Source organism: Maniola hyperantus, chromosome 17 (genome assembly GCF_902806685.2).
Source record: "Maniola hyperantus chromosome 17, iAphHyp1.2, whole genome shotgun sequence".
Classification (NCBI taxonomy): Eukaryota; Metazoa; Arthropoda; class Insecta; order Lepidoptera; family Nymphalidae; genus Maniola; species Maniola hyperantus.
In genome coordinates, this window is record NC_048552.1 from 8,036,517 (window position 1) to 8,062,022 (window position 25,506).

A 25,506-nucleotide genomic window follows, 5' to 3' on the forward strand; every position below is an offset into this window, starting at 1 on the left:
ACTGACAACTACAGGCCCTGTCAACTGAGGGCCATAAAAGATGCATCAGTCCATTTCTTTCGCACTTTCTATTCCTCTTTCGAAATCCACAGGACTATCTCGCTCCACTCACACAGTATTAAAGGCACATGTACATACAGCACACTATGATATTTTTTGCTCAAATCTTATTGGTCGGTGATTAGATCCAATCGGCTTTCATTACATAGAATTTCGAAATAAAAACATGTCGGTTTTGAGAGATTTTATAACCTAACCTAAAAAACTCAATTTTTCTCCTTAATCCATTGCGAGAGTTTAAACCTTGAAGTGTGCTGCAGTTATAACAGGATATTCGTTTTATATTTCTATTTTCAGTTTTTTATGTTTTTGTTTTAATTGAGAGATATAGTGGATGTGCTCTTTAAACTTGCCTGCCTAATTTAGGCTTAGTAATAATTGTTAGTGTTTCTAAATACCTAGTATCCTTTTTATCTGATATGAGGCAGTGTAGTGTACCTAAGTGTAAAAGCACCCTACATTTACACGCCGTACTTTTTACCGACACAGCTAGATGGAAAGCATGGTTGATTAACTGTACGTATTTGCGTAAGTACTCCCTTAGGCAATTAAAAAATGTCAGGATTTGCGAATCCCATTTCTTACCTCGGTATATCGTAAATAATAGATTGACAAAAGATTCAATTCCCACGCTGAATTTGCATATTAAACAGTCTTCTAAAAACCCTGGTATAGTACATTTTAAAATTGACAAATTTCTAGAGATATCCCCTTTACAGACTGGTAAACCCCTCGATGTTAACATAGTCGATATCCCATCGACTTCACAAACAGACAAACAAAGTAGGAATGAGCAAGCTTCTGTTATTTCAAGTCCTATAGATTTAGTAAATCCCTTGCCAAATATCCCGATTCCTGACAAACAGAAGTCACCAGATTTAATTCAGCACTCTATTTTAGAGCCAACAACTTCTATTACTCATTACTCTCAACCACTGAGTCATAAATATATCATATATATGATGTCCCACATTTACTCAAATGTTTCCACAATAATTTTCAGAAGAAGGACTTGCTCATCGGGAGTCAGCGTGCTCAGTGGGACTACATCGAGAAGCTGTTTGCTGTTGATGGTGTGGCAGGTGTTGGATGGTCTACCAAATTAACAGACAAGCATGTGAAACCAAATTGATATGACAAGTTGAAGGCAAGTAACTGAACATTTGTTTTGTAACAATAGCTTTGTGATAATGTCCTTGCCATGGAAAAAATCCAATAAAACTATGGTGCGCAGACCTTAGTTATTGGTACTAAAACTTCTTACTCTCTTCAACTCTTCAACTCTACTTCAAAGTACCAATAACCAGGGTCGGCGCCCAATAGTGACGAAGATAATTATGAGCATACTAGGTGATGCCAGCGACTGCGTGGATTTTCATTTTTCAAAATCCCGCGGGAACTCTTTGATTTTCCGGGATAAAAAGCAGCCTATATGTTAATTCAGGGTATAATCTATCTCCATTCCAAATTTCATCCAAATCCGTTCAGCTGTTTTTGTGTGATTGAGTAACAAACATCCAAACATCCACACTTTCACATCCATACTAATATTATAAATGTGAAAGTGTGTCTGTCTGTCTGTCTGCTAGCTTTTCACGGCTCAACCGTTCAACCGATTTGACGAAATTTGGTACAGAGATAGCTTGCATCCCGGGGAAGGACATAGGCTACTTTTTATCCCGGAAAATTGAAGAGTTTCCACAGGATTCTTAAACACCTAAATCCACGCATACGAAGTCGCGGGCATCGGCTAGTTTATAATATTAACATTAGGATTAGGATAATTAGGTTTAGGATAGTATAATTATGAGCATAAAAGATAATTTTTTGAATAAAAATTTGAATCCTAATGAATTTCCAAACTACTCATTTAAATTCTTTAATTATATTTTAAACCCAATGTCTACTTTAAATCTAAATTGCATTATCAAATTTAGTTTATTAAGGCCTACGCAGACCGGGACGGCAAGGCAAGGGATTTTGCCGTGAGTCAGCGCACACTGGCCGCTTAGATACCGCGGCATTCCAGCACTTTGCCACGGCATGCCACGGCGTGCCGCGGCACGACAAAGCACGCCTCAGCGACTCCTGCTGCCTGATACACTTTTAGTCTTCAGTTGCGTTTGATCGAGTGTTGGTGTGCCTCAGTTTTAAAATGGTAGATTGGGATTTGGTGTTGATATCGATTATTGCAGATGAAGAAGAAGGTGCACAGGCTAATAATAGGGATAGAAGAAGATTTTGGGTTGATAATTTATGGAAAGAAAGGGAATCAAAGGGTGAATTCAATAATTTATTTAATGATTTAAAATACGACGTGCAAAAATTTTATGACTATCATAGAATGGATTATGAGAAATTTCAAGCACTGTTGAATATATGTCGACCATATATCGAAAAACAGAGGACCAATTTTCGCAACCCCATTGAAGCCGATCAGAGATTATCCTTGTGTTTGAGGTGGGTAGTTAAATGATTGTATAAGTTTTATTTTTTCTTCTTTTATTAAATTAAAAAAAAAAAACAATATTTTTTGCCAAGTACAATCATGTATTGTAGACACATAATAACGATTTTCAAGTTTTTGCACTGATAAACCTTCTCACTGATAATCCCTGGATCTTTATTTGTTTTTACTTAATTTAGAGTACCTACTAGTTTAGATTAGTTTCGTATTCAGAAACTGCAGTTTTGTAGCCAGACCCTGAAGCAGCTTCATAGCCAGGGCCAGAGGCGGTACCATAAACAGACCGTGAAACAGCTTCATAACCAGAGCCTGAGGCAGTTCCATAGCCAGACCCCGAAGCAGCTTCATAACCAGAGCCTGAGGCGGTTCCATAGCCAGACCCCGAAGCAGCTTCATAACCAGAGCCTGAGGTGGTTTCATAGCTAGAGACATCTTCAGATGTTGGAGCTGGAGTTCCCTCTATGTATTTTAATTCGGCGTCAGTTACCACATTAAATATTTGTCTCTTTATTTGGACCTGCACTCTTTCTGGTAGTTTTTTTACTGTGGCAGCCATTGTTTGAAAGAACGAATCAATGGGGTCCACCTCCTTTTTCGATTCAATGTATTTATTTAGTATTTCAGCAGTTGTTGTAGGTTCTGGTCTTATTAAGGAATGGTGTGAATCATTGGTCATTCGCGAAACTGAACGTTCATCATTATCATTGACAGCGGATTCTGCGAAAGAAGTCTGCGTATCCTCTGAAGAGGAGTCCAGATTCGAGGTTTGTTTTCTGTGCTGAATGAATTTTTTCAAAAACTCCAGCTCTTTTTCAAACTTGATAGGGCGTCGCTTTGTGTACGGGTCACCACTCTTTGTTTTTCTGTTATTCAGAGCTTTCCTAAAATTATTACGTATATTACCCCATATTTTCTGGCATTCTTCACCTAAAACAAAACATAAGCAGGTAAAATGGTATATTATCTTTCAGATTTTTGATCACGGGAAGTAGCTTCAAGTCTCTAGGTTACAGCTATCGCATGGGGTTTAGTACAGTGCGCTCTATCGTACATGAAACTTGCCGAGTCATTTGGAATGTCCTAAGACCTAGTGTTATGCCAAAACCAACAAGGGAAAAATGGACGCGAATCGCGATGGAATTTGATGAAAAATGGAATTTCCCGAACTGCATCGGTGCAATAGATGGTAAACATTTCAGGATAAAAGCACCTCGCAATAGTGGAAGTCTCTACATAAACTATAAAAAGTTTTTCAGTATCGTACTACTAGCGGTTGTGGATGCAAATTATAAATTTGTGATTGCAGATGTAGGATCATATGGACGAAATAGTGATGGAGGTATAATGCAAAACTCAATATTTGGAAAAAAATTGACTTCTAATGCCCTCGATATTCCCCCAAAAAAACGTTTACCGAGGACTGATCTTGAGTTGCCGTATGTTTTTGTAGCAGACGAGGCTTTTCCGTTAACCACAAACATTATGAGACCATTTAGTGGCGATCGATTGACAGATGAAGCAATGAAAATATACAATTATCGTTTGAGTAGAGCCAGGCGTATCGTCGAAAATGCATTTGGTATACTTCAAGAACGTTTCGAATTATGTCAAAAAGGAATTCAGGTTCAACCAAAATATGTTGATAATATCATTTTAGCATGTACTTGCTTACACAATTTCATCATAGGTGGTACAAGCACAGAAAGCCAAAATATAGCAAGTGTAAGCATTAATTTAGAAAACGATAATAATATGAACAATGCATTAGATGGTATGACAGTACGGGAGATGTTTAAAGATTACTTTAGGTCTGATGAGGGCTCTATTCCATGGCAAAACGATATTGTAAATAGACATTAATACTGTGTTAAATCTTAAAATATAATTATAGTGCAAAAATATTTACTTACCTGTTTTATTCATTTCTATTCCAATTCTTTTCCACGCATTGTTCTTCATTTGAGTGTTCATATAATGTTTTGATGACATATTATATAAATAATCATAGTCTTGAACTAAAGTTATTAATTTTTCCTCCATGTTGGAATAAAAAACGTAAAAAACTGGTCTCCGAAAAAATCACGTAGCACAGTCGTCAAAGACGCGGGCGCAAATGGATGGTCAATATTGGTGTGCATTCCCCGCTTCTCTACTCCCGCCGCCGCACCCCGCAGTATATCACTACGAGCGCCGGAGTCCGTGGCATGCCGTTGCCTACCGCAGTATGCCACGGCATCCCGCCACGGGAGCCTGTGGCGCGTGTTGCGATAAAATCCCTTTCAATGCCACGGCATCATTTTAAAGCATAGCAATTTATGTCGTATTTCTGTACCAGTACGGTTGAATGTCCATTAGTAAAAATTAAAATCCCTTGCCTTGCCGTCCCGGTCTGCGTAGGCCTTTAACATAATTATCTATAAAAAAATAACCATGCATTACAGGTGAAACTTGCTGCGCAAGTCTTCAGCAGAGATGTGGCCCACAGCTTAAGAATACAGATGAACACTTATCGTCAATTACAACTGGAACATGGTTATTGTCTATTCTAAATAAAGTTTTTATATTTTGATAAATTTGATTGATTTTTTTTTGAAAAACTAAATTTCTTAATAAATTATTAGTAGGATTACCGATAAATACTGAAAATCGGTAATTAATAGCAAAACCGTTAAAATCTGTAAAAAGGACATCACTAAAAAGTTACGGTTTTCCTGCTGTCACGCCATCCCTAATTTACGACAATCCGGGCATATAATTGCTATATATTATATAAAGTTAGAAAGAGATGGTCCTGTGGATTCTCATAGTAAAAACCAATAAAATGTGAGACAGACGATCACTACAACAATGACAATTTGTTATATAAATTCCTTGCCTCCCACTTCCCCTTACTACTGAAACAAACATCGTCTATGGAGTTGGTGGTCTGTATCCTATATGTTATTGGTCTGTGACAACTATGAACTGCAGTGTTACCACTTACGATTTTAGTTTTACCCTAGTTACCGTAGGAGTTCGCGCTAATTTGGCCTTTTTTAAAACACTCAGCAGACCGATTCAGAACACTTCGATAACATACACAGAATTCAATTTTACCACTAACTAATTACCCTAAGTCATTATAACAAGTAGTTATATTATTATTTAAAAAATCCACAATTAAAATCAAACAGCAGTTTGCATCATTCTCCATCCAAATCCATCATAACCATACATTCAAATCTGGTCAGGCGTTTAAAAATTATAGTGGGATTAAGAAACTTAAAATTAACTACCTACATACCTACATAAACCTTGAAAACATTACACTTCTTTTTTTAAGTAGTCGTGTCCATTATCGTTTCACCCTAAAATAGGGCGAGATCTCTAAAAGTGGAAACACTGGTGAACCGACAGCATGAGCCGTAGACACAAGAGTAAAGTCTGTCCATTAATGGCCACAAAGGTATAGTGCCAACGGGTAACTTTGGATACGTGTCAACCTTGTGTCAACAATCAATATTGTGAATCGACGACGGAAATGATGACCGACGCAATGGTTCAAGCAAGGGTGTAATAGTTGATTATTCAACATGGGGGTATTGTAATGTCTTACGTCACGGGCGTCGTGATAATCCAGTCGAGCGTAGCCTAATCAGTCTGTCCCTATCTGTCTGTATCTTTAGAAGTTTCTGGGAGCAAATCGTTTATAACACTTTGAGCATGAATAGTTTCCGAAGTTTGTAATTACTGCTGCTATTTTCGTCACTCGACATTTTATTAGTTCAAACTAGATGATGTCCGCGACTTCATCCGCGTGGAATAACCGCGTGGATGGCATTCTAGAGCGAGTGGTGTGGTAAATATTATATCCTACCTACTTATATGCTTTGATATGTTTATCATCAAAAGTCGATAGACGTCCACTGCTGGATATTTCCGCATCAGTATTTTTTGCACTCGATATCTATTATAAGACCTAAGCATCTTGTTGACTTATTAAATAACTAGCTTATGCTCGCGACTTTGTCCGCGTAGACTACCCCAATTTCACCCCCTTAGAGATTGAATTTACAAAAATCCTTTCTTAGCGGATGCCTACGTCAGAATAGCTATGTCCATGCCAAATTTCAGCCCGATCCGTCCAGGAGTTTGAGCTGTGCGTTGATAGATCAGCCAGTCAGTCAGTCACCTCCTTTTACTTACCTATATATAAGGTATATAGATAGCGGGAATCTAATCTTCGGGTACCTACTTATTGCGAGTCACCCACGATCACCAACATCTTCAAGTTAGATTTATGGTTTCTGCAAAACTGGATGATCTATAAGTAATTTTTGCACATATACATAATAAGTAAATAAAACTACGAGTAGCTATTGCTTACCTACTTCTTGCTTATGTTTTTCTATGACAACACTCGTAAGAAGTTTTTCTATTGTGTCCAATATATCGGGTGACTTTATTCTTATTCAAGTCTCAAAGTTGTCTTAGAGCTCTTGAAGCAACTTGGTCATTACTTCAACAAAATTAAGGTGGTTACGGGCTACGGACAACCGGAGACTGGAATGCTAAGAGCTTTTTGCTAATGCTATGTGAATTTGCATCTCTACCTACATCACTTGAGTATGTAAATAAGTTTTTTTAGCAAGTTTCTTTCGTCATGCTTTTAAATTACTTTGTACTTAGAAAGATCCAACAGTATAGGATATTATACTTATTCAAATCTAGGATGCCTGTGAATTCGTTCGTGTTGACTTAGACTTTTAAAACTCCCGTGGCAAATTCTTTGATATTCCGGGAAAAAATGTATTCTTAATTCATTTATCATTATCATCATGATGAACCCATTGCCGGAAGCACTGGTCTCTTCTCAGAATAAGAAGAATTTGCCATAGTCTACCACGCTGGCTGATTGATCATTGACTTCATATAATAAACGTACAACTAATATAACACGCACATAATATTATTAATTTTGTTGTTCACGACTCAGTTGGAAAATAAAACCAAGAAACAACAGAAGCAACAGAACAGAAATATAATAAGAATAAACAACTGCAGAAGAGAAATAGGTAGGTATATTGGTAAACATCGCCTCCCTCTTCCGATTTATCGGCACCAGCGATCCATGAAGCGGAAAGTGATGCGTCAACAACACAATCACGTATCCACTTAGAAGCTTAACAAATAGAGCGGCGCTCGGCGTCTTACTTCTAAAATTATTATGTAGGTGGCAGACAAGATTGCGAGATTTCTATAAAAGCGATAGAAACTGAGCTTTTTGAAGTCACTTGTATTTTTTTTTGTCTTGAAACGATTTCCATTTAAGAGCATTTTAATGCTTTTCCTTCTTTCGAGTTTATTTATATACGGATTCGTTTTAAATGTACCTACTGTACTTAATTAATTTTTGCTATGTAAGTACCTACTTATCTACTGGTGATTTTTTTCTCATTTTTGCCTCGATGGATGGCTAGGCTTAGCTTTTGATAAACGCAAGGTTCTTGGGTCACATGATGCGTAAATAGATCAGTTTTTGGGATATTAATATGGCGTTAAAAAACTTTCATGTCCGAATTTGCAAATATAACATCTTTGTTATATTTCTATTGTTTTGGTTTTGGTGTACAATAAAGAATATTTTACTTTACTTTTATTTTACTTTATTGGTTACGATAAAAAGGTTTAGGTAAAAGAAAAAAGAAAATGTTAAAATTAATCAACACTCAAGCTGTGACGTAGGTACCTATTGTGTTAATGATTATGCACATCCCAAATGGCAGTCGTAACAGTGAGAAATACATACAAAACTTTCTACTTTCGTAAAACTAAAAGTAATTTAACTTGATAAAAGTACTATTTGCTAAACTAGTGTGTTTTACCGTGCCGTGTGCCGCTAATAAAACATTTAGTTATTCGCGCTCAACTACAGTTCTGATATCATTTAGAACTTTTTACAAATTAGAAAAGTTTTAAACGATGATAATACCAGAAGATAGGTGATATTATCGTTTAGGGATGGGGAAAGTAATATTGGAACCATTTGTTTTAAGTAAACATAACAAGGTAAATCATTCGTTGTAACACTTAGGTACGGGTTCCATCGAATCATAACATAACTACTTAATTAATTAAACCCATATTAAACCTTAAATGTTTTGACTTTTAGACCATTAGGAGTTACAGAGTATGTTTACAATAAAAATATAAAATAAAGAAAACCATATTTCAATACCAATACAGAACACAGTAGATGATTTTACAAACTGGCCTGGTCCTATTGACAACACCGTACTGTTAAATAGAAAACTCTAGCTATTAGGCACATCATTACAAACTACATATTATGTCTCTAGAAAGAGCGGAACTGTTTCGAGAACTACACATATTTTTTTTTGAAAACAATTATAATGAGGAATTACGTGATACTGAAAACATTCTGTAAAAAAATTTATTGGGTCGGTTCAGGTAATTTTTGGTACGAAGAAGGAGTGATAAGAGATGACAATAGTATTTTCTACAAAATATTTAATCACAGTCTATTTCTGACTTACGGATTTATGACTCTATTGGAAATATTAGCTGCTCTGATTGGCGACTTTCCAGAGGATGAAAAAAGCGATTCCATTACATTCGCAGTGAGCCATACAATTGTAATGATAAAAATATTCTCAGTAATATCGAATAAGAAGTTGGTGAAAAAGTTGATTCGAGATCTCATAAAAGTTTGTGAGTTATACGAGGACAACTCCTTGATGGTAGAAAAATACAGGATTATGAAGATTAATTTTGTTGCTTATGTTTTTACTGTTTACGGTTGTACTGCGTGTTTTGTATTTGAAGGCTTACGGAAGATGTCTGTTGGTAAGAAATACTTCATACTGAAAACTTATCAAACTAAGTATTTAGGTTGTGATTACTACTAGAACGGTTGCTGTGATACTATTCGTTACTTCTGTAATATTTTTATATTTCACAGGTTCGCATTTTGTTACTATTGTAACATATTATCCTTCATATAGAGATGATTCGCTTTTGGCTGTAATAACCAGAATAACCACAACTTTTGTTCTCTTAATCATGATGCTAACGATGATTGTATCTGTAGACTGCTTTGCGTTAGCCAATTTGATAATTTTTAAATACAAATTTATTACGCTGAGAGGTTACTTTGAAAAATTGAGAGAAGATTTCGATAAGCTCCTTGAGATGGGTAATCCGAGGAGAGCCGCGAAGCAGTTGACGCAAGGACTTATTGCAGGCATCGTTATGCACAAAGAACTAATAAGGTAAATTATTTAGAATAATTTTATTTACGAGTATTTAAATTCTCATTCTAATCCGTATAGGATTACAGAAACAAGGGAACATGCTTCAACTTCAATCATAATGGATCAATCATATTCATAAATGGATTATATAGTGTTTCTGATAAGGTTTTCAGAATACCTACCGTTCGAACTACCTCGGATTCTGCTATAGAAGAAATCGCACGGATTCTTATATCACACTTATTAGAATTAATATATCAGGTTTCCATAAAGAAAAAAACTACTAAGTACATTTAAAGTAAAAATAGAAATCCTCTATTGGCTACGGGATATTCGTAGGATACAAATTGCTGATATTATGGTGATGGCTTTTGGTTGAAGCTTTTCGAGATAAGATTGTTGACCTAAATCACGACGTATAGTAACTGTTGAATTAATATTAATCAATGATCTTTGCTCCTAGTGGGTATTTGGAGTACTTAGTGTTATAAACTTGTCTTATTTCACGTGAAAATATTTTTCAGAATTTCTAAAGAAATTGACAAAGCATTTGGAACAATTTTGGCTTTGCAGTTGTTCCAAAGTTCAGGTTCTGCTGTGTCACTTTTGCTGCAAATAGCTGTAAGAGCAGTTCATTTTTCTTTTCTATGTGATAGTTGCTTTCTGTACAGCTAAGCTCAAAGTACATTGACGAAGATCGAAACAGGAAATGGTGAAACGTATCGTTTAATAAAATACAAAAGTCAAAGAAGAAAATGTTTGAAAGTATTAAAAAAATTAAATATTAAAAAAAAGATTTTTGAAGTCCATGCTTTGAATAATGTTCTCAAAAGGAAACAAAATCCGTAGTAACATTATAAATGCGAAAGTGTGTCTGTCTGTCCGTCTGTTTGTCTGTCTGCTAGCTTTTCACGGCCCAATAATTTAACCGATTTTGATGAAATTTGATACAGAGTTAGCTTACATCCAACCTAGGCCTTATCGTTGCTTTTTATGAAACATAATTTGTAGTCAAGCGCAAGCTTCAAATCTTGCAATAAAAAAGAACTTTAAAAAATTTAAAGAAAGAATGAATCACGTGTTACTTTTACGTCGATGTACATTGAGCCTTATGGTAGCTGTTGTAGATATTCTCTTGTACATTGTCGGTACCTTAGGTACTTCGAGTTTTGACATTTTTATTTTGTGCTTTTACAGCTTTCAGATCAGTTAACTCTTGTCGCACAAATGAAGATACTATTTTTTATTTTCGCTTTATTCTTCTTACTGGGACTTTTTCTGTGTAACGCTGGCGACATTACTTATCAGGTACCTAGTTATAATTAATAACCTAAGTATCTTTGGCATACCTACTATGCGTTTGAAATGAGAAGAGCATACTTACCTAACTGGTATTTAAATTCGAGATTTATGGTACTATAATTCATTATGTACTAGATGATGCTCATGATTTGTCCGCGTGGATTTTGGTGTTTTAAAATCTCAAAATCTTTCATTTTCCGGGAAAAAAGTAGCCTATGTCTGTTCCCGGGATATAAGCTATCTCTGTCGGTTAAACGGATGGGCCGTGAAAACTGAAAGGTTAGCAGACAGACAGACATACTTTCGCATTTATCATATTAATAATACTTGTAAAACAGCAAAATATAAATCAAGTGAAATCTTTATTCCCTTGCCGATGTTTTTCTTATTTGAAAAGTATTATGAATGAATTAATATAAAACTTGCTAATACCTAAATGGTTTTTGTCAGGCGTCTTTACTATCAGATTCGATATTCTACTGTGGCTGGCATTCATGTCCTTCCCAGTACCCAAACAAGGCGCGACGAAACTTGGGACTGCTGGTGTTGCAGGCGTGTGCACAGTCGCAGCGTCCCATTGTGATGAAAGCTTTCAAAATGCTAGAACTTACCTACGCAACCTTCCTTTTGGTAAGATGCATATTTATTTTACATTATAGATTTCACTAGTTCATTCGCATAGGCTTTTCTTGGGGCGATCTTGTAAGTCATGATGCAGTTTTTAATTTTTATTAAACCCTTTGGTTTCTATACGGCATCGTACCAGAACGCGACTCTTTGCGACTTTTGACGTAAATGCAGTCACTCTTGTTTATAACAATAATCATCAGTTGTTTCCGTTTCTTTTAACATGTTTCCTTTGTTTTCAGGTAGTGCGGGGAACATACTCAGTTTTTGCGTTGATTTACGCTCAAAATCAATGAATTAAACAGTTTTTATGCACGTGAACAGAACCACTATAGTCATTAGTCATTTTATTCAAGCGGGTCATTTTCTGAGAACATTGTGGAAGAAAACCAGATCACGCAGCTCTGATTTATAATTTTAATAAGTAATTAGTAATTTTTCCTGGATAGTATAAGACGATTATTATTAAAGGTAATTTTTTTTAATATTTAGAGGTTTCGAAAGTTTTTGTAATCCGTAAAGATAATTGTCATAGCTACACAATGCTTAAGTTTTTATTAATATGCATACTAATTAGCATAGTGCTTAAATAATAATAGGTATACTTATGCGTTAATCTCAGAACACATCTATATTCTGAAGCGTTGGTCATATCAGATTGGCACAGATTACAAATCTTCTATAGGGAATAAAAACTTTCTGTCGTAAAAGTATATGGGTTCGTCCCAATACTACGTCTATGACTTCCAATCTCTTTGTAGCGTGTTCCGAAAGCCGACCCAACCGGGGAATTACTTTTTCTCCCTCACTCAGTAAATTGAATTTAAATAAGATACAAACAATCTTCCAACATGGTTGGTCTACGGTTTCTTCAAGTTGTAATTGTTATATAACTATCCTTTTTTTATTAATCGACCGGTACGAAAATATTATATCAATATTCGTATCGTACCTATACATTATTCTTATTTGTTCCGCATCTTTTTTTACACTGCATAATATAATGAAATCAATGCATTAACTGCTTAAAATTATAGCTTAAGTAAAATACTTATCCATACTAATATTATTAATGCGAGTGTGTGTGTCTGTCTGTCTGTCTCTGTCTGTTCGTCGGTCGGCCCGTCCGTCCGTCCGTCTGTCTGTCTAATATTATAAATGCGAAAGTGTGTCTGTCTGTCTGCTAGCCTTTCACGGCCCATCCGTTCTTCCGATTTTGATGAAATTTGGTACAGAGATAGCTTGCATACCGTCGAAGGACATAGGCTTTTTATCCCGGAAAATCAAAGAGATCCAACGGGATTTAAAAAAACCTATTTCTATGCGGACGAAGTCACGGGCACCATCTAGTAATAAATAATCACACAAAACAAAACAGTGTAGTTACACTTCTGCTCAAAATACTTTTTCGTTTTTGGCTCACTGAGTAACCTATAATCCTGAACTCAATTCCAAAACGGCATAAAACTGTTAAAATTTAGTCCAAAGTTCTTGATTTCGATCAAAACATACAGTACAGCTTTAGAAGCTTTCTGTCAGTTTTTTGATCCCCCTGTAAAATTTTATTTCGTGTAATTACACCGTTTTGTTTGCCAGCTCTTCATATATACCAACCTACCTATAATTTCTATACTTCCTTGATATTTATTCAAAATCGAATGTTGTCACTCTAATATAATATTGTTAATAGAGGGGATATGGAAAGAGCTGAGCAAATATTTGCTAGAATAACGATGCTACCCGACAATGGAAAAGTGATCTGTAAGAACGTATATTATAACAAGTATAATATAGTCAAGCCCGTAGATATAGTTTAATTAGGCTTCACTTTATTATTATTTCGTAGAGGGTTTTCAGTTACCCTACTTTTCATAATTTCGTTTCAGTCCCTGCTAATGTTGTAAATGCGAAAGTGTGTCTGTCTGTAGGTTTGTTCTTCAATCATGGCGCAATAATGGAGCGACAACAGATCGACGTGAGTTTTTGCATATTATATTATTTTGCACAGGTAAAGAGAAGAGTGACATAGACTACCTATCTACTTTAACTCTGAAAACAAAGAGTTCTCACGGGATTTTTAAAAATCTAATTACTTTCATATATTATTAGGTGAAATAAAATTGTATACTTAACTTAAAAGTTTTTTTTCATAAACTTACACCAGAAAAATATAATTACCAACCCCTACCAACAAGGAAATTGTTTGAGTGTCACTCACTTCAATAGTATATAAATCCGTGTGAGGCTGGGGTGTGTCAGTTATAGGACATAAGTATACTCTTCACGTATCCAAATACAGAGATTGTAAGATCGATGGAGGGTAAATTATAAATTCATTCAACTTCATCAGTAGACAGTCTTCCCGAGTTTTCGACTACATCCCTCTCTTCATAAGATCAATAATACCTATGCATAATTAACATATTAAGGGATTTAAATATATATTGAGACCTTCAAAGCATCAAAGTAACTCTTAAAGTATACGGGCTTGAGTGAAGTACTCGTAGACTATATATTTTAATTTATATATCCCATAATTGCACTATTACATCAAAAAAGGCTAGCGAGTACCTAGCCGATTGGCTTTTTAGGCTACAAATTAAGTTCTAAAAGTAGGTAAGTGTATTTTTACAGGCAAAGTTGAAATGAAATGTGTAAGAAGATATCAAAAGCTCCGATCGTAAGGTTTGACCGTGATAACGCCCGCCAGTTCTTTTGTACCTAGTTTTTTGTAGAGAATAGACTAGAGTCGTATCCACGAATTACATCAGACATTGCTTCGCGTGCGATGCGGAATTTTATTATCAGTCTCGGATTTCAATGTATGTGATACTTTTTTCGCATGTTTCTTTATTAATCTTTAGAAAAATGTTTTAAAATTCGCATTTAGACGAATGGAAAATATTTTAAATTAAATGTAATTGAATTAGAAAAACATATTGATACTTTGCGCTAGCAAAATACAGAAAAAATCACAACATCTAGCAGGTGACCATTCACCATTCATCTTTATTATCATTCATATTCAGCATTCATTCATCTTTATGATATATCCATGGACGTATCTACTATATATACATAAATTCAACAATATTTAGAAAAAAATACATATGACATATTTAGGTACACTTAAAAATATTCTTCTAGCAGGTAAACTTTCTTTTTGACTTCTTGAAAAATCTTTATGTTTGACTCCAGGACTCCAGACTCCAGTTGTTACGATACACACCTAGCTAAATGTTTACTTGAAATATTTACGTGAAAGTTTACTTGAATAAAAAATATTTATTTATATTACTATTATAAATCTTATTCCTAATATTATAAACTAGATTAATTTCATTATCTAAACCACTGAAACGATCGTAAGTTAGTTTGGCAGTAAGTTAGTTTTCCCCCCTGGAGATTGACCATTATAACAAGGATTGTTACGCAATTTTGAAAATACCTAAATCTATGCTAACGGAGTCGCGGGTGGATGTGAGTGATAGCATATATTTTAAATTCAAGGCTTGTTAAATAAATATCTTTGAAGCTCTCTCTATGTACGAGTATGCAAATATGACTACTCATTTTTAATTGCGTCATCATAAAATATGCATTAAGGGAAGTTCATTTGCGAAAATGTATGAATACTTAAACATACGAGTAGGAACTTGTGTCTTTCAAAGCACACTGGTTTTAACACAATAAATAATGTTTCTAGTTTACTTATTTTTTAATTCGCCTGATGCTAATGTTCCTTGTATTCTCTTTCCAATTGCTGTATCTTTGTAATTGCTGAGGGTCGTGATCTTGGTACGAATCACATTAATTAATAGTTACGTAAGCATTAACCGTTAGAGTAGCCTCAGACTGAGCAACCGCGACTTGAGGTAAACATGAGTGTTACTTCACCCATTCAATCACTAGCTGCCCCACCGGTTTCTCGCTTGTCCAGTTTGATGACGAGTGAAGGAGATGTTGAGTATGGGGAACGTGAGCCCTAGCCCTCGGGAGGAGCTGTGGATGATGGACACGTGGTACTTGGGTTGGTTGGCGTACTGTGGTTCCGGTACAAACCCTCAAACGGTGTTTGGGGGTACGTAGTGCTCCTGTGGTGGGTCTATTGCGGTGGACATCCGCTGGCGGAGTAACGAGTGTCAGTCCCTTGTGCTCTGTCGTTAGCGGTGGGATGAAACTTCGTGAAGTTTTAGTCAGTAGGAGTTAGACATAAACACTGTGCTCCCCCGTGGCCGGTGGTATCCATGATGGATTTTCCTCACGAGAGGAAAAAAAGTGCATTTTCTATTTGAGCTGCCACAAGTTGAAGCACAGCACTGTGCAACCCTGCATATTTGATATGAAGCTCACAAGTAGGTAGGTAATTAGCTTAATTAGCTACATTAAAATGTCAAGTATTGTCATCCAAACAAATATTCTGATCTGAATAAAATGACTTTACCTAAGTGATAACTTACTATAAAGAGCGCTGCAGGCAATTAGCATGACTTTGGACTTTAGAGTTTCTCGAAGAGAAGACGTTAATTTACGAGCAGTGAAAGAAAAACCGGCCAAATGCGAGTCGGGCCTCGCATTTTTAGGATTCCGTAGTCATGTTTTGGTCACAGCTTAAAAACTACTTTATTAATTGTTATTTTCAGTATTTTAGTTTAAAATACGGTATGTGATAGGTACACAATATACCGAAATTTCATATTCCTAACTAGTTTTTTTTGAGATCCAGTCACAAAAATAGTTTGAAACTGACATTTCTCTAGTTTTAAGGAAAATAAAAAGAATTAAATATATTCATACTCTACTCAATGAGCTCTATGGCAACAATGCTTGAGGCAATGATAGGGTAAGAAAAAAAATCTAAGGGGAGTCCCTTAAAAGTAATTTTATTGAATTACTAATTCCATATTCGGTTTGGGTCAAAGCTATTCACCAAATGCCAAAATTTCAGGGTTCTAACTCATTTCGTCTACGAGCTAAATAGCCGTGATACGCGGTCAGACAGACAGCAGAATTACATTAATAGGGCTCCGTTTTGCCCTTTGGGGTACGGAACCCGAAAACTCTGCAAAGTGGCGCTTTAATTTTTTTGTCCAAGATATCCAAACGGGAGTTAACATTTTACTCGCCGTTGCCTATAGCAATTTGTATTCCGCAGGAATTCTTTCTCGTTAAAGTCGTTTCTGCTACGAGTAGGTAGTTCGCGTAATTACCACGTTCACCGTGAAAAGCTGATGATCATTAACCGACGCTTTTTGAGTACGTCTGTCCGATTTTAATTTTAAAATAAGCTGCCAATTTTTTAATGAAAATATGTTTATTCTGAATCCATTGCATTAGCTTGAGATTTTTGATTTTATACTTTTTGATACGTTCTGGCAGCCCAGCCTTGAACGTCATAATCAGGGCGGAAAAGAGATAGATGTAGATGTGGGATCACTGAAAATCCCCTCCCTATCCACCTCCATCTTCACACAACTATCACTTTTTCATCTTGATCACGACGTTGTTAAAATCCCTATCATTCAGTTAAAAATAAATAAAACCGATTAGGATATAAGTAGGTACTATATATTTTAGCGTTTAGGTACTATATATTGTTCTAAAATCTTTTTTATTGAAAATATTACAATAAAACTTAAAGCTAGCCTTATCTAATTACTGTACAAGTCATGCCTGCGTCGAATGGTGCCAACAATACCTACTGGCTGCAATTCCGCAATCTGGCTTCAATTTTTTAAATTGGTTTTAAATTTTGCGATGAATTACTTCTACTGAACAGATTCTTGGAGCAACTCACAAGAATTTCCTAGGTACCCATGTACAACACAATTGTAAGTCAACTTCTCACTGATATTGCTACAGGTGTAATGTTAATTTTAATCGCGAAGACAAGATCTGCTGATAGAGCTTCTTATAGAGTAGGATATACCTACATTTAACAGTCATACCTTCAACTTGTATAAGCTATGTGTAAATTTTTATTAGTAAAGAGCATTTAATTTAAAGATTTATTATGTTAAATTAAGTACTTGTTACAACTTAAGTAGGTAGTCCAAGCAAGTCATTACAGTAAAATGAACTGTGTATTTAAAATGCATTATGCAAAGCAACAAGAAGTGACTTGGCCACGTAATGGTGTAATACGCCCGTAGCAACGTAGCAGCGTAGCAGGTGCTACGTAATGAGACTTATTTCAAACTTTTCTCAAACTGCGACCAACAAGCGGCTCCTAACATGTTAACAACACTTTATATTCACTAATTTGTAACTAAACCAGTTTACCGTTATAGCTTTGAGCTATATTAAAATTATATTAAATGTGTTGTAGAAGACCTTAATAGCACTGTAGGCTTAATACTGAGATACATCTTATAGCTTTATTATTTCTACGTAATTATTTATAGAAATAAACAAAGTAAAATTCAATTAAAACTTCTCACAAGCCATTTTAACTTTTTGTGTCAAATTTCATGTCAAAAGTACGATTTTAGTCCTTATTATAAAGGTAAACCCAAATAATTTCTAAGTACTACTTCGTAGTACAACAGTAGATGTATTCATATGTCAATGGGTAAACCCATGGTAAACCGTACTTTTGACATAACATGACCCATATAGTTAAAATGGCGCGTGAAGTCATTTTGTACGGACTATACTTCAAGAGACGCTGGGTTGAAATGACGATGAATATTTGAAATTAAAATACTTTAGGCTATGTAGCTTTACGTTTAAAGCCTTGAGAAACACCCTTAATTTTGCAACAAACAAAATAACAATACAAAATGCAAGCCCCTTTTGTTGACGATGTTATGTAAATTTAATCAAATCGTATTCCGATTCAAATTCATCAGAATACATTGTTATCATTGAAGGTAAGGGCATAAAGAGACGATATCGGCGACCCATATAAATGGATCATAATGAAAATGTATTATGGGCCCTTTCCTCGTAAATGACTACGATAGAGTAGAATGTTATTCAAATAAACATTACCCGGAGCGGTGTCTACGTTGAGGGTTACAAAAACCGTGAAATTTATAACTTCGCTACCTATGTATTGTACAAATAATATGAGCTTGTATTGTTGAATTAACTGGACTTTAACCGTGCATTTAGCTGCTGTTTTTATTCGCTATTATTTCTAAGATCACTTTTTAACATAAAACAGATTTAACTGATAATTTAGCTCTGGGCAGAGAGGTCCTACTCATCACACCAGTGTTGTGGTATTCTTGACTATAATCCATCTCCTCTCATTTCTTATGTTTGCCTTTAGTCCTCTTGTAAAGGAACGTCCACCATGTTTTTCACTTGGTCTGTCCAATTCATCAGCAATCTGGTGAGTGCTCTGGTGCTCTCGCCTTTTTCTTTAACCATGTGGAGGATTTAAAAAAAAAATATAAACAGAATAAAAACAATGTGCTTTATGTAAGCATACGTATTATATAAATTAAATATAAGTAATATATAAATGAAATATAAGTATTATATAAATTAAATAAAAAAAAAATATAAACAGAATAAAAACAATGTGCTTTATGTAAGCATACGTATTATATAAATTAAATATAAGTAATATATAAATGAAATATAAGTATTATATAAATTAAATATAAGTATTATATAAATTAAATATGTAGTAGCCTTTTTATATACAAACTAGCAAAGGATATAAATATTACGGAACGATTGGGAGGGAATACCCTGGTTGATGACGGTTATTACAAAAATTGGACGAATTTACCAGTCTACCCCTTTAGCCGACGTGATCAGAAAGAGTAAACTAGCCGAGAAGAAATTCAACCCGCGGGAAACGCGTATTGGAATATAAGATTCTTACGTACTAAGCAAGGAAGTGTTATAACTTTATAAGTCAAAATTTTAGACATAATATTATATTTTGTGCTAGCTTATGCTCGTTAACCGACTTAGGGGTGCAATGTCAAAAAATTCTTGATGGATACCTATACTCTTTACAAAGAACACGCCCTTCAAATTTCATGTCTCTAGGACCAGCTGCGGTTTAGGCTGTGCTTTGATATTATATAAGTCAGTATAAGCCAGGACTTTGAATTTTATACTATACAGATTACAAAGTACAATATAAACTGTAAAGACATTTGAATTTTTTCCGCAGCGAACATCATAATACATAATACATAATAATTTATTGCAAAAATACACGTGAATTGGTGTTAAAAAATTTTTTTTTGGTAGCAGTGTATTACCAAATTTGGAGTGCAATGTTATTAAGTAGGTAAGTACAATAAATGTCAATAATATGTACCTAATTTAAATAAGTCATCAATAATAATTACTACAAGAATATTAAATACACTTGATTACATCCACTACTTTAACTTTACCTGTCAATAAAACTTATGAGATTTGTTAAACTTATTACTTAATCTTTGTTTGAAAAGAATAAGCACCATTTAAAATATCTCATTGTTATTGGTTATCATCATCATCATCGTCAACCGATAGACGTCCACGGCTGGACCATGGGTCTCTTGTCGGGACTTCCACATGCTACGGTCTTGCGGCTCCTGAATTCAGCAGCGGTTCCCTACGACGGTGGGTTGCGGTCTTATTGCGGTTTTGTATTGCATTGTTCGGTTAATAAAGTGGTTACAATATAATTAAGGTGATAATGTCTGCAACTACAAATACTACCTACGTTAGCGAAACAACTTCATGCTCCTACGAATATTGCGGGGTTTGCATTGTTTGTATGTTAATAATTAACATAACCGCAGAGTTGCTTCATTTACCTCAATAACGCAGTAATGAGATTTATAATAATTTGTATATTGACTATTGACCACGTTTATCAGATTATATAGGTATATTGTGTTGAAAATTATTTTGATTTTGTAGCATTCAACATAAACAAATTATTGCCTGCCGACCTAAATCTAAACCTAAGGCTGCCTGTCCACTGGTGCGGAGAAGGATGAGTGGAGTGGAGCTGTGCAAATATTACTAACCAATATAACTGCATAAAACTCCCGTTTCGCTTCAGTGGACAAAGATTTGTGAACTAGTTTGAAAAATCATACATTTCAACGCAGAGCGGGGCCGCGCAGATGAGAAACATAGCAATAAGGCGGAGTGGGGAATCGAATTTGCGTAGAACTAAACCAATTATCGCTCGCCGCTAGTAGCTCAACTCTTCACTTCAGTATTCGCAACTCCGCTCTGCATCACTTACTAGTTTCTCGCTCCGCTCCGCTGTCTAGCTTCGCACCAGTGGACAGGCAGCCTAACTTTATTATTAACAGAAAAGAAAAAAAGATTTTTTATTAATTTTTCTATTTAAAGAATGGTATAAAATAACCTTCGCACCTACCTTCCTACTGCAGTAGTGTAAAATAATTGATGGCGTGAAATAGTGACAAGAATACTGGCTCTATTACCACGCTGAAAAGATAAGATGATTCTTTGCTTAGTAGATAGTTTACTAAACATAACTAGGTTTTAACAACTTCTTCACATAAAGCAACCTTAGTTTCTTCGGAATAGACCTGAAACTGTAGCCGACGCGACAGTCTAAAAGGACAAAGTTTCGTGAAAATCGTATTAAAGTTCTGGCACTACCATATTTCAAGTAAAACAAGAAAGCGAGGATTCAACCTCAATATGTGCTCAAGGTGTAGGCATTCAGTGAAGCGAAGTTAAAGGAGCGAACTTTGCAAACCTCTCTCGAGGCCGATCCAACTTCGTTGATGCAATAAATAAGGATTTTAGCGACAAATTACCACCCGAAAGTGCCCGAAAGTGTTTCCTCTAACCAGGAAAGTTTGCAACTACCGAAATGGAATATGAAACTTATATTATTATTGATAGAAATAAATTTTACTTTGCGTGTAACAACTTTTATTATTGGTATGATAAAATCATAAAACAGTAATAATAATTATATTATAACAGGTAGGTATTTCTGATACTTTATAATATATCAGGGGCACTTTTTGCATTATATCTGTATAATGTATATACAATTCAAAGTCTTGACTGACTGGCTTACTAACTGATTGGCTTAGTCCTAGGGACATGAAATTTGGAGGGTGTGTTCTTTGTAAAGATTAGGTATCCACTAAGAAAGGATTTTTCTAAAATTTATACGGAGATTGGAAGTTTATATGAAAGTCCTATGTTTTTGAAGTTAGATAAGTATACCTAGTATAAAACCAAGAAGATGTGCATATAGCTTCAGATTACTCCATTAGTCTTTTTCTTTCATCCATTTTTAAGTAAGTACAGAATTCTTTTAATCAATCAAGGGATTTCCATCAGGAAATACTATATGGAAGCATTAAGATCGGTCTGTTTGCGTCCATAGTTAGTCTGCTCACCTCTGGTATAATCTAAGTGTATGCTGTTCATATTCTAAAATCTTGACAGGCTATACTAGTTTTTATGTACTTAGAACGACCATGGAACTAGGAATCAGCTTAGATTATATTTTTGTTCTGTGGTAATGAATCTATTATGTATACTGTCTAAATGCTATAATAGATGAGTATTGCTCACGTTTATTTCACTCCCAAATAAAAATAATTTGGGCTATATTACGACGATGTGATTGATTTTGCCAGGGGCTGTCGAGGTCATATTATCCATACTAATATTATAAATGCGAAAGTGTGTTTGTCTGTCTGTCTGTCTGCTAGCTTTTCACGGCCCAACCGTTCAACTGATTTTAATGAAATTTGGTACAGAGTTAGCTTATATCCCGGGGAAGGACATAGGCTACTTTTCATCCCGGAAAATTGATGAGTTCCCACGGGATTTTTAAAAACCTAAATCCACGCGTACGAAGTCGCGGGCATCAGCTAGTTATTAATATTATAAGTTCCAACGACGCTCTATCTAAAGATAAAGAAAATTAACCTTCTCAAAATAGTTTTAGACAAAGGACCGAGGATAGTAACCCTATTAGTCGCAAACTAGGTGGCGAACTAGTAATTGTGTGGTGTTACAACCCATTTGATTAGATGTTTTCGGGGATAGAGCGCAACCATGATTAGTTAGTTCAATTTTCGTATCTGAAACGATGCGGATACGAACTAGCTATCTAATAATGTTGGGCCTAAACTTTAAAGGATAGTTTGTAGGTATAATTGGTATCAATTTTCAATTTCAGATTATTTGGTGTAGGAACGATACAACCGCGACAGTAGGTAGCACGGGGGCTGTGCGGGTGTGTGGGGCGTTCCCTTCCCGATTGCTATTTCAACCTGTCGCGGACTACAGGTAGGTACTACAACCGTTAACGTTATCGTCAACGTCGACTGGCGACTCTATGCATTAATTTACTTATTGTTCATCCGCCTTTGTCCTACTTCATTCGCGTGAAATAGTAAATTGTAGCCTATAGCACTCGGGAACGCGGATAATGTAGGTAGATCTATTTAACATGAGACAATTTTCAAAACTAGATCATCCTTATGTAAATATTATATATTCAATTATTATATGCAAATGAAAATACAATAAACAAAAATACCAAACTTATTCTAGATCATTATTTCTGGAGATTACCCTCTACATCCAAACTTACAAACTTTACCTCTTTATATCACTGTAGAAAATAGTTCGCATTATTTGTCAACATTCATTGGATACGAGGAGTCTTATTGGCGTATCACTCAGCGTCACGGTCCGCTGATGCTGATAAATAGTGAGAGACGTGGAATGTTTGCCAATCAGAGCCGCTCCCTTTGCCTGAGGAATACATTTATTTCCAGGCATCTTTTCTACTCGTTTTTTTTTGGTCAAGTTTTGCTTGATAAGACGTTATGGCTATGGGTAAGTGGTGGGGTTTTCCATATATTTTAGTAGTAGAAAAGTTGTTAACGGTAGGTATAGTCCAGTCAATTTAGCTCAAAAAATAGGGGTAAGGTTACATTAATTCACATAGAGCTGAAAATTTGTACAAAAGTATGGAACACCGTTATAAATGAAATGTGAAATGTCCCCATCGATCCGACCTTTGCAAAAAAAGATATTCAAGGTCACAAATGTGGGTTGAATGTCTAATTTGACTGGACTAGTAGGTAGGTATTATTAAAGAACTTGAAAAAATTAATACGTGCTAATACCGTTATTTGGCAAATTCGATTTTTGAATGGAGAAGCATACCTATTACTTAAATCAGTCTAAAAATTTACTGCATGCAGTTCGGCATGCGTTGAAATGCGACTCCCGCAGACCTACGCCTACGTTGATGGTACGAGATAAAATATAAGAATTTAGGCGATAGAAAGAGAGGCGTTTAGTAAATTTCAGGCCGCAGCGCTGTGCGAGCTGAATTGCACTTTATTGCATAAGTCTTCGCGGAGTGATCCTTCTGTACCCGTGTTAGATTAAAACAGGTATAAAATTACTTTCTGCCAGTATCTATACAGAGTTTATTTACTATTGCTTTTTATATCATTATTTATTTACATAACAAACAAAATGTACGTATGTACTTGTTCAAATGGATGACACAGAGCACATGTATATACGCAGGTACTTACGTCAACAAGCACAACTTCAATAATTATATAACTCAGTTTCCCCTTAAAGCACCCGGGACCATATTTACTAGAGCAATATAGCAATATGCATTAACTTAGTAATGTCAGAGTGAACTAGTAATATCATGAGAGTTGCAAATGAAATATTAAAGTTAGAATTTATAGGTTATTTATAGGTATACTAGTTGCTGCCCGCGACTTCGTCCGCGTGGATTTAGGTTTTTAAACATCCAGCTAAGGTACTTTGAACGCATTTGCGTATGATCACTTCCTATACTATAGATTCGAGAGTGTGTTTGTTGGATTGTTCTTCAATCACGCCTCAACGGAGCAACGCATAGATGTGTTTGCATGGATAAATATAATTAAAAACCTGGAAAATGAGATAAGCACTTTTTGTTCGAAAATCAAAGAATTTTCATAAGATTTAAAAAAATCGAAATCCACGAGGATCAAGATGCGGACATCATCTACTTGATACAGAGATCTAGCTTTCACCTTAGAGACAGAAATAGACTATTTAATCCCGGAAACTCAAAGGGTTCCCACGGGATTCATACAATTCTAAATCCACCTGAACGTAGTCACGGGCATCATCTAGTTATTTTATAAAAGAAGTTAGAGGTTAAAGCTCATTTCACAATATGGGATATAAATTATGTTATAGTCAAAACAGACATTCAGTAGGATACAATAATTCGCACAGAGCTAAAAATTGGTACGAAGTTTCCAACATTTGTACCAATTATTTTTATATCTATCTATGTCAATTATTGTAACTTTGGATGTCTATTTTGACCGGAATATAATATAATTTATATCCCGTAGTCTGAAATGAGCTCAACTCTTACTGATATTACAAGATATGATAGGTACTGACAGACGTTTCAAAGCGAAATATTTAAATCAGGTGACAAAATTTTGCGTGTAGTCCTCTAAATAATTAACTAACAAGTCTCACGGCGACTTGGGCTGCACTTATAGAGGTTAGACATTGAGTGATGTGGTGCTAATTGCGGGGCTAGGCCCTCCATCCACAAATGTATTATGTATACCTACTCTACTGAACAGACGACAAAGTGGTGTAGATTAACATACCTATGAGCAATTTGCTTGTGACTTCATCCTCAAAAAATGGTTCAATTTTATATCCTAGTGTTTTTAATAACAGGTGTTGGTGATTTTGTCGAATTATCTGTAGCAAAAATACAATCCATTAACGAATCCAAAAAGCCGTAGTCATCATGCTTTGAAGTGCAAGGCTCACCTA

General features: G+C 35.3%; 2 protein-coding genes and 1 long non-coding RNA gene across 4 annotated transcripts; all 3 read left to right on the plus strand.

Moving 5' to 3' along the window:
• Positions 1 to 30: 30 nt before the first annotated feature.
• LOC138403462 (uncharacterized) lies at positions 31 to 5,100 on the plus strand. Its single transcript, XR_011237721.1, has 2 exons — positions 31 to 1,207; positions 4,969 to 5,100. It is a non-coding gene; the product is annotated as an uncharacterized lncRNA (long non-coding RNA).
• LOC117989964 (uncharacterized) lies at positions 2,007 to 4,432 on the plus strand. 2 transcript variants are annotated; one of them, XM_034977363.2, is made up of 3 exons: positions 2,007 to 2,520; positions 3,499 to 3,713; positions 3,834 to 4,432. In XM_034977363.2, exons 1-3 carry the CDS (start codon positions 2,216 to 2,218, stop codon positions 4,385 to 4,387), a joined length of 1,074 nt encoding a protein of 357 aa, XP_034833254.1. In that variant the 5' UTR covers positions 2,007 to 2,215; the 3' UTR covers positions 4,388 to 4,432. The 2 variants fall into 2 exon arrangements, with proteins under 2 accessions (XP_034833254.1, XP_034833253.1); XM_034977362.2 differs by having other exon boundaries at positions 3,499 to 4,432.
• Positions 5,101 to 8,919: 3,819 nt separating the features above from the next.
• Positions 8,920 to 12,005, plus strand: LOC117989926 (uncharacterized). Its single transcript, XM_069504059.1, has 6 exons — positions 8,920 to 9,373; positions 9,675 to 9,798; positions 10,305 to 10,401; positions 10,978 to 11,088; positions 11,533 to 11,712; positions 11,952 to 12,005. The coding sequence occupies exons 1-6, from the start codon at positions 8,920 to 8,922 to the stop codon at positions 12,003 to 12,005; spliced, it is 1,020 nt and encodes a 339-aa protein (XP_069360160.1).
• Positions 12,006 to 25,506: the final 13,501 nt, after the last annotated feature.